Source organism: Primulina tabacum, chromosome 17 (assembly GCF_025594145.1).
Source record: "Primulina tabacum isolate GXHZ01 chromosome 17, ASM2559414v2, whole genome shotgun sequence".
In the NCBI taxonomy this organism is placed as follows: domain Eukaryota; kingdom Viridiplantae; phylum Streptophyta; class Magnoliopsida; order Lamiales; family Gesneriaceae; genus Primulina; species Primulina tabacum.
The window spans coordinates 10035689-10045898 of record NC_134566.1 but is presented as its reverse complement, the minus strand read 5'-3'; the positions used below and the strand labels follow the sequence as shown (position 1 = coordinate 10045898).

Below are 10210 nucleotides of genomic sequence, written 5' to 3'. Positions count from 1 at the left end.
CTTCATGTCCTTGTCAATGAAACATGACGTTTACGTCACAGATGCAAGTCTCGAGCTCGAGCGAACTTTATCCTTGTTTTAGGCGGCTGATTCGACTAGGAACCTGTTTAGAATATATGATAGACTTCCTAATGAGTTTCATGATCTTACGTTGCGACGCAGACTTCATGATACCTATTGTATATTTAAGGACTTTATCTATGCCGCTTGCATGAGTATACAGATAAAGTATAATGTCATAATCGAATAAAATCATAAAATATTATTAAAATAAATATTGTTTTACATTAGAGTCAATAAAGCTCAAGCCACAAGTTGGCTTTCTGGGCATCTACTCTAACAACTACAAGTTTTATGCACTTTTTTTATCAAATAATATTGTCACGTCCCGAGCCCGGGCCCGCGGATGCGTGACTGTACAATGGGCTCTTATAGCAACTACTTCGTACACGTTCCTCACTTTACGAAAATGATTAACCTAAGTTGCTATAGAAGTCCATTGTAGGTCATTATAAACTTATTTTAAATCTTTTATTTTTAAGATGTGGGACAAAGGGTATCTCAAATATTATTCAATAAACGTCAAAACATAACATTTTAAATGTTTAAATGCATAGCTACTGTTAAAATGTTTTGGTAGAGGGATGATACACATACATGTTATATGCTTGTGTAAATATATCAAGAATTAATGTATTCTTCCAAAAGTGGTAGGAATTCCATCTCCGAAAAGGACACATTTCTGCCAATAAAATTCGTGCAGGACAGAAAGTGGAATCTAGTATCATTTAAAGACGCTTTATATTTCTTAAAGGTAAAAAATTAAATTTAAAAAAATGAAAAAAACAGTAAAATATGAGAGCAACTTTTAAGTGTATTTCACTGCATTTTCCACTAGTAAAGTGTTATTTATATTAATACAGCAACACTAAAAATTTTGTGTTGAATCAATAAAAAAGAAAAAAAGAGAAATCCAAGAAATTGGTTTGTGGAAGCGAATTATTTACGGGGCTTTCTCTATAATTCAATTTTGACCCCAATTACATACATGCCAATGGAGGAATCACATCACATCGTGTAGATTAAAACGAGAGGTGAGCAGATAATCGACCTTTCTATAATGAGAAATCGTTAAATTTTGTATAACTTTCGTAGAAATTCAATTTGTTGTTTAATTCAAGAACATGAGAAATCGAAGAAAACCCTGATTGCATGTTTTTGTTATCAATTTGATTTCCATGTCTTGTTGAAATTAGAAATGATTTTCAAAGTGAAATTCCATTTGGAGATAGTATTTACCCACCGAACGCTAACCGCTTTACCAAAAGTTATAGCTAGTGGTAATGGTACAACTCAAATCTTTTAAATAACACAACAGTTCAAGCACCACGGTTCGATCGCTCTACCAAGCAGAGACAATTATTGCACCCAACAATCTCCCTCCCAATAATTGCACTCCTTGCAATCAATGAGAATCGAACCCGTGACATTGGCTCTGATACCAATTGTAGGACCGAACGCTTGTCTTTTTACCAAAAGCTATAGCTAGTGGTAATGGTGCAACTCAAATATTTTAAATCGCACAGCAGCTCAAACAAATCTAGACAATTATTGCATCCAACAACCTTTTACGAAAAGTCTGAAAAACATTAAATACTCTTCATTTTTTAAAAACAAACATATTTCATCTCTATGTAATAAAAACTCAGTCAAATTTCAGAGATTTTATGTCTGATTATCTTGAGCCTCTAGCCATATGTTGCCACTAGGTATAATGACACTTCTAATTAAGTAATATAATATAAATATAATATTGACTAGTTCATAGGGAATTAATAAATTATTATTTCTTTAAAATAATTGCTAGTTTAACTTTAATATTTGGATGAGATATTGAATAAGTTAAAGGTGAACAAAAAAAAAAAAAAATTAAGCAGACATATCTTTTATTTTTGTTATTTTTTTACGTGTTTCACTTGTATATAGAAAAAGCGTATGTTGAAATTGTCACAAACTAATACTCATTCAATTTTTTAGTATGATATTTAAAAAATAAAAATATATATTATAAAATTGTGTTTTTATATTACCATGTTGCGACGTTCTATTTATTTAAAATTTCGAAAATTTTCTTGTAATTTACGCGAATTTCCTGTTCAATCAAATCCTTAGATTTTAAAATTTGTGAAAATAATCTTGAAACTTTTAAATTAATTAATTAATTAAAATAATAAAAACTTGAACTTGTAACAAATTATGTACGTAAGCAAAACAATAGGGTGTAATTATGTAACTAATAAAAAATGTTTGAAGAGAAATTTCAATAATAATTCAATAATACGTGTAATCTTTCACGAAAATACAGTCAATTTCCCATATCATACGCAAATTAAATAATAGAGAGAGTCAATTTTTAATCAGAAGACATAATAAATAATCCCAACTATCAATATTAATAATGGTGTCAGTAATAATATCCAAGTCTTATTATAAAGGAAAAAATTTATGTGAAACGGTCTCACATGTCGTATTTTATGAGACATAGCTCTTATTTGGATCATCCATGAAAAAATATTACTTTTTATGCTAAGAGTATGACTTTTTATTGTGAATATCGGTAGGATTGACTATCTCACAAATAAAGATTCGTTAGACCGTCTCACAAGTGACCTATACTATTATAAAATAAAAGATTATTTTTTTTTAGTGTATAATTAAAAATATTTGAGTTATTATCAATTCTACACGTAAATTTTAAAAGCTACAAATATTTGATCTTATATATTTACACTAAACATAAATATATTAACTTTCAATTCAAAATATCTCTATAAAAATATACTTCTATTTTCAGAAACATCATATCAATTAACTATTATTATAAAAATATATTATTTTAGGACATAAATAATAAATATCAAATCTATGTTTAGACTAAAGACAAAAACTTGTGTGAAACGATCTCACGAGTAGTATTTTGTGAGACGGATCTCTTATTTGAGTCATCCATGAAAAAGTATTATTTTTTATATTAAGAATATTATTTTTTATTGTGAATATCGGTAAAAATTGACATGTCTCACAGAAAAAGACTCGTAAGACCGTCTCACAATAGATCTACTCTAGACTAAAAAATAGAGAGTTTCCCTATGACAACTCCATAGCTTTCACTTTTGTCCAGCCTTTAGCTTTGATTATGCCGGCCATTAAATCGCCTCTACTTTCTTCATTTCATTTTATTTTATTTTTCCATGGAAACTAAATGTTTTTCTCCATTAAATGATTTGAGGCTCCAAGACTAAGGCAAACTCATACAAAAAAATTTCCGATTAGATCGTATTTTACGATTATTTTCTTATCCACGAATCAAACGATAGAATTATATTTATATAATTTTTTAAAATTTATTTTGAAAATATACTATGTACCATTGATATTTGTAGGGGAAAAGTGCAAGCCAAGATACCAAGTCATGCAATGGGAACTCACTTGATCATACAAATTCAAAAGAAGAAGTCAATGCTTGTGCTATTGAATATAATCATTTGAATGTCCCTTTCCAAATCAAAGTGTTTAATATTGAAAAATCATGCGCATTTCACACTTCTCTTCAAAAGCACGCATCGAAACTATGTTAAAACAATTAACCAATGGCAAAAAATACATCAAGAAACAGAGAAAAGATGAACATACCTAGATTGAAGGAGGCAACTCAAGTATGCCTCCAAGGTTGCTGTCCAAATCCCATCTTAAATACAGCGGAACCCGAACAAGAACGCTCTACAAAGAGTCGAAGCACGACTTCTTCAGTATGTCGTCAAAATTTTGCGGTTGTGACGAAGTCTTCCTTCTTCCCGAATACATATTTTACAAACCATGAATCCATCCCTGCTATTCAAGAATCGTACACGCAGTTCGTTGAAGCCTATCCAAAGTATGATGAAACTGCTAGAATCGACAAGATTCGAGCGCAAGAGTATAGCGAACTGGATGTTTCTAACCATGTGTGTCTGGACTATACTGGTGTTGGTCTCTTTTCACAGTCTCAGGTTAAGTCGGATGAAACCAAACCTTCAGCGTCTTCACAAACTCCAGGGTCTGATTTTCCTCTTTTCTGTTTGACTTTCAAGTCAGTGAACCTCAAGTCACAGCTGATTAATGGCGGGGAAGGATCCGAGCTTGAATCTGCAATCAAGAAAAGAATAATGGATTTTCTTAAAATCTCTCAAAATGATTATTATATGGTATTCACAGCTAATAGGACGTCTGCTTTCAAACTTGTGGCGGAATCTTACCCTTTTCAATCTAGTCGAAAACTACTCACAGTATACGATCATGAGAGCGAGGCACTTGAAGGGATGATCAATGTATCAGAGAAGAGAGGGGCTAGTGTTATTGCAGCGGAGTTCAAATGGCCGAGGATGAGGATTCGCTCGGTTAAACTTCAAAACATGATTGTCAGAAAGAAGACGAAGAAGACAAATAGTGGGCTATTCGTGTTCCCTCTACAGTCAAGAACGACAGGAGTTTGCTATTCTTATCAATGGATGACTATGGCACAGGAACATGGATGGCATGTCTTATTTGATGCCTGCTCGTTGGGACCGAAAGAAATGGATAGCTTCGGGCTGTCACTTTTTCAACCGGATTTCCTCGTTTGCTCATTCTACAAAATTTTCGGGGAAAACCCAACTGGATTTGGATGCCTATTTGTCAAGAAAAGTACAGCACAAATCTTAGAAGATTCAACTGGTGCTGGAATAGTATCTATCATACCATCAAAGAATCTGTTCAGCTTCGTTGAAGATTCTTCAGGAACAGATACAGAGCTCGAAAAAATATCAAAACGTTGGACTGAACAAGATTCTGTCCTTCAAATTTCCGAGGACAATGAAATCTCAAAAATGGAATGCAGATGCTTGGATCAGGTGGATTCATTAGGATTAATGCTGATAAGTAGCAGAGGGAGGTATCTCATCAATTGGCTAGTCAATTCACTCATGAAACTTCAACATCCTAATAGGCTCCAAAAATTCCCTCTGGTGACAATATACGGCCCAAAGGTAAAATTTGATCGTGGACATGCTTTAGCTTTCAATATACACGACTGGAAAGGAGAAAAAATCGACCCCATCCTTGTACAGAAGCTAGCAGATCGAAACAATATTTCTCTAAGCCATGGATTTTTGCGCCACATTTGGTTCCCAGAGAAGTATGAAGACGACCAACACAGATTCATGTCAAGAAACATCAAAGAAAAAGAATCTAGAATCAAAAACTGCAAAAATGAACAGGAAATTACTGTGGTCACCGCTGCATTCACTTTCTTGACCAACTTTAAAGATGTATATAATCTCTGGGCTTTCGTTGCAAGATTCTTGGATGCAGATTTCGTGGAAAAGGAGCGCTGGAGGTACACGGCCCTGGATCAGAAAACCATTGAAGTTTGAGCATGAAATTGGATCGTCAAATTGAAACAGTAAACAAAAATGTACACCTGATCCAAGTCATGGATTGGGATCGTTTCATCGAATGAATTTCGTATGACTTTTCAGCGTGAAGTTCAATTTTTGTTTGCACAACCTTAGTTTTTAAGCTGATACACGACAAGAATGCCAAGTAATGCACACTTCACAATAAAAATGAAGTGATCATACTGCAATATCGAACAAAGAATACATACAATACAAAGGCAAAAAAAAAAACGTAATCTTCCACATTCAACATTGATTCCTTATCAAACTGAATACTTTGAGGCAAAACTTTTATTTTGGAGATGCGAAATTTGAACATTCCTCTTGTCCGAAAGAGCCTATTGCTCCACGAATCAACTTCTCTATTTAAGGCATTTCATCAAACATGTAATGGACAGTACCAAAGAGTCTTGCAGTTACACAACTCACGGAGATAAATCACCCCGTATCTCAACGTCCTTCCCAAAAATCCAAAAGACTTCTTCCGAAAATTATAAAGTATCAATGCTTTATAACATTTACAATATTACATATACACATACATCTATATTTCGCCAACCCGTGAGAAGCTGATATCAGGTACTTCTTTGTGCTTTAAACCAGAGGAAAGATTTATTAAATTTTATTTTATTATGTCCAGCGAGAAAAACTCAAATGACTTCATAATTTCTTGTTTGCCGGTGATGTTTCCTGCTCTCTAATTCTTGGGTTTGTATAATCTGTTATGCATCTGAGAGAACCCACAAATCTTTCTTTGCCGGAAACAGATTCACTTCAAATGATTAAAGCTAATATTTTAAATTGATCTATCCGAGATTCCAAAATTATATAAAACTTACATAAGAATTTTTTGTTAAAAAAATGGGCCAACTCGGGTATTCAATCATGTGGCTCCGCCCCTGCTCATGCAGCTCATTTTGAATGATCCAATCCAAACGCCCCCGGTGCTGCATTTAACAGATTTGAATTGAGTTGTTAAAAGATTTGAATTGTTCTACCAGATTTAATTTTGATTATGTTTGTATAGGTTTTGGAATCCCTTGTTCATAAGCACAAACCGGCATTCATTCGTATGGAGGTTGAAGATCAAGAAAACGATAAATACGAGGAGTCGCCACCATTCACCGGCTTTGCGCAGTTATGGAGTCAATGGCAACTCTTAGATTCCGTACTCCCCACCGGTGGATTCGCTCATTCTTTTGGTCTCGAATCAGTAGCGCAAGCACGGCTAGTCGTTCTCCCCGACGACCTCGAAACATATGTAATCCACGTTCTCCAGAACACCGGAAGCCTACTTTTACCTTTCATATACACCATAACCATTTCACCGGACGAACAAACATGGCATAAACTCGATAAGCTCCTAAACGCCACCCTCACGATTGATGTTAGCCGTAAGGCATCAATGTCTCAAGGATCAGCCCTAATGAGAGTAGCTGCCTCAGTTTTCTCCGAAATCCCATCGCTTAAAACAATGAGAAGTTCCGCTTTGCGAAACAGGGACGTTGCTTTCCACCACGCTCCTGTTTTCGGGCTCGTTTGCGCACTTCTAGGATTCGCCCCTGAGATTGCTCAAAGAGCCTACATGTTTGTTACAATGCGAGACATTGTATCTGCTGCCACGAGGCTGAATCTAGTCGGACCGCTGGGTGCTGGTGTGTTGCAGCATCGGATAGCTCCGGTTGCAGAAGAGTTGTCGAAAAAATGGACGAATCGGGGCGTCGACGAGGCTTGTCAGGTGTGTCCTTTGCTTGATATTGTGCAGGGGTGCCATGGATACTTGTTCTCAAGACCCTTTTGTTCTTGATGTTATTTTTATCTTGCACTCTCCATTGTATTTTCGAGTACACCAATGCAAGCTACTATTGAATCAAGAAACCGCACTCTCGATTCAATTCGCATATAGACAAGCAAATGGTATAGCCGATGCTTTGGAAAAGGCTACTTATTTGTATGTTAGTTTTTCGATTTTATTTTGCCACTCCGCCTTGTTTGATTGAACATTTAGATGACTATTGTAATTTTTTACATGATTAATGAAATTACTTTTAAAAAAAACACCAATAATTTAAAAATATAGGATGTCTATATTTTGTTTCTCCTAAATATTTATTTTAATAATTGGCTTTCTTGTGAAACAAAGAAAATCCATCAAAGTCTCGACTCGATTTATGTACACCAAATTTATAGAACTACGAAAAGTTTGACCAAAAATCAAAATAATCACAAAATGCACACCTTTATTTTTGACCTATACAACGTGTCATCATCCGAAGGCTTTACAAATTCCCCAATGAATATCAGCCATCGATTCTCTTTCCCCGACAAATATATAGGAAATTGCAACACCAAGGGGGACCCTCGCCTTTTCTCCCATCACCCGTTTGATAAAAAGTGGGACCAAAATATTTTCGTCCCCAAGAAATTTATACACATGGCCTCAATCTTCCGCCACCCCCTCCGCCGCGAGAATCTGGAACCTCAAGAGGAGCATGACGTCACCGCCCTCTCCTCTGATCCCCTCCTCCCTAATGACTACACTATCACCGCCCTGGAAACGGCGGAGGTCGACCCATCTCCTCCTCGAGACTCGGAGATTACGCCGTTGTTGAAAGATGAGCCGGCTGACGGTGATTTGAAGGGGGATTTGTCGGTTGGGTTGACGGCATCTACAATGAAGGAGTTGACCACGGTGGCGGCGGCGAAGAGGTCGAGTAAGGACCGGCACACGAAGGTGGAGGGGCGCGGGCGGAGAATCCGGATGCCGGCTGCGGTTGCGGCGAGGATTTTCCAGCTGACGCGGGAGCTGGGCCACAAGTCAGACGGCGAGACGATTCGTTGGCTCCTCGAGCGCGCCGAGCCAGCTATTATAGAAGCAACGGGTACCGGGACCATCCCCGCCATAGCTGTATCGGTGAACGGCACACTAAAAATCCCAACCACCCCTTCCCCCGCCGCCGCCGCCGAATCCCCGAGAAAGAGGAGGAAAAGGGCTTCAAATAGCGAGTTTTGCGACGTCAGCGACTCTTCAAACTTCGCCCCCGTCGCACCTATTGCACCCCAGGGGCTTGTTCCCGTATTTCCAACCGGCACCTTCTTCATGATTCCCCCCACTGGCGCCTCCTCATCTGTACCGCCAAGTCAGCCGCAGTTCTGGGCCATACCAGCCACGGCAACTCCAGTTTTCAACGTCTCCGCGCGACCCATACCAAATTTCATGACTTTCGGCACTCCCACGGGTGGTAACAGCTCCGCCACCGCATACGACGGCGGTGAGACACAAATTGAGCCAGATAAAAGTAGAAAAAGCGGCTTAAAGGAACCTGCAACAGCCACGGCACCGAGTACACCAAATGGTACAAGAAGTGGGACGCAGACCCTGAGAGATTTTTCGCTGGAGATTTATGATAGGAAAGAGCTTCAATTCATGGTGGGCTCTGATTCAAGGAATCTTGAACAAAATCCTTCGTCTAAATCCTGAACCAGAACTCGGGAGTGTAGTGGGTGAAATTATTAGACTATGGTTTTAGGTCATAGTTTTTTTGTTTTATTTTATTTTATTTTGGGAATTTGTTGGTCTAATAGTTTTAAACAATTTTGCTAATTATCAATGACATTCTCTTACTCAGTTTTCCTTTTTCTTCTTTTGTTTAAAATATTATTGTTACTACTATAATTTGACAGATTTAAGATCTAAAATACATTGGTTTTTGCTTAAAATATGATTCAATTATAATTTTGATTTATGATTTAATTATCTATTTTATTATAAAAGTCAATGATGTTTGGTGTATAATTTGATTCTTGTGATTTTTTTTTTATGTTCTCATGTTTACTTACGGTGTCAAGAGTCGTATTTTGTGAGATAAATATCTTATTTGAGTCATCCATGAAAAAATATTATTTTTTATTGTGAATATCAGTAAGGTTGACCCGTCTTACAGATAAAGATTCGTGAGATCGTCTCATAAGAGACCTACTCTTAATTGGATACAGTGATATAATTGGATTTTCTTGAATAATCTGGTATTAACTTTACTTGCATGTTTCTTGAGCTAACTTCAACATAAAAAGACAGTTGAATTTGATGAGATACAATAACAAACTTGAACTCATTTCAAAATGAGATTAACTCGAGGTCAACTCTCTCGTATCTCAAAAAAAAAAACGAAATCGTATCTCGAAATGATAAAATTAATTTTTTTTAAAAAAAATCCACTAAAAATAAGATAAAAATATTAAATGCATATGTGTTCATGTCTTGCTCATCAAATCACACAATATATTTTTATATATCAATTTATTTTTCATATGAATAAATAAATAATTAGTAAATATTGTCTTCTGAAAAGTTGGATTCGCCCATAATATCGATTAAAAGATGATATAATTTAATTGAAATAATTAAGTATTGCACGTGAGTTTTGGTCTGCACGTGGTAAGTGGACCCCGCACTTGTTTGGTGTGGTCCTCTGTTTGGTTGAGGTGTTGATGCAGGTAGATGAACATTAGATAATGCTCCAAAAGCGCACCTTGGTATTTTAAAAAATTATGCAAAAAAAAAAATTTAAAGAAATCCATACACTAATGTCTTATACATAAAAAAAAAAAAAAAAAGTAAGTCTCTTGTGAGACGATCTCATAAATTTTTATCTTTGAGACGAGTCTACCATATCGATATCCACAATAAAAGTAATACTCTTAGCATAAAAAGTAATATTTTTTCATGTATTACC

At 36.0% G+C, this 10210-nt stretch overlaps 3 protein-coding genes across 3 annotated transcripts; all 3 read left to right on the top strand.

Moving 5' to 3' along the window:
• Positions 1 to 3541: 3541 nt before the first annotated feature.
• LOC142531626 (uncharacterized) lies at positions 3542 to 5554 on the top strand. The gene has a single exon (XM_075637835.1). It carries the CDS (start codon positions 3651 to 3653, stop codon positions 5448 to 5450), a length of 1800 nt encoding a protein of 599 aa, XP_075493950.1. The 5' UTR covers positions 3542 to 3650; the 3' UTR covers positions 5451 to 5554.
• A 210-nt stretch (positions 5555 to 5764) lies between these two features.
• Positions 5765 to 7426, top strand: LOC142531627 (urease accessory protein F-like). Its single transcript, XM_075637836.1, has 2 exons — positions 5765 to 6053; positions 6502 to 7426. Exon 2 carries the CDS (start codon positions 6547 to 6549, stop codon positions 7279 to 7281), a length of 735 nt encoding a protein of 244 aa, XP_075493951.1. The 5' UTR covers positions 5765 to 6053; positions 6502 to 6546; the 3' UTR covers positions 7282 to 7426.
• A 191-nt stretch (positions 7427 to 7617) lies between these two features.
• LOC142531760 (transcription factor TCP19-like) lies at positions 7618 to 9114 on the top strand. The gene has a single exon (XM_075638013.1). The coding sequence runs from the start codon at positions 7705 to 7707 to the stop codon at positions 8953 to 8955; it is 1251 nt and encodes a 416-aa protein (XP_075494128.1). The 5' UTR covers positions 7618 to 7704; the 3' UTR covers positions 8956 to 9114.
• The last annotated feature ends 1096 nt before the right edge of the window (positions 9115 to 10210 follow it).

Excerpts from the sequence above, each read along its gene's own strand:
- LOC142531626 (XM_075637835.1), top strand. The coding sequence starts at position 3,651 with ATGGCAAAAAATACATCAAGAAACAGAGAAAAGATGAACATACCTAGA.
- LOC142531627 (XM_075637836.1), top strand. The coding sequence starts at position 6,547 with ATGGAGGTTGAAGATCAAGAAAACGATAAATACGAGGAGTCGCCACCA.
- LOC142531760 (XM_075638013.1), top strand. The coding sequence starts at position 7,705 with ATGCACACCTTTATTTTTGACCTATACAACGTGTCATCATCCGAAGGC.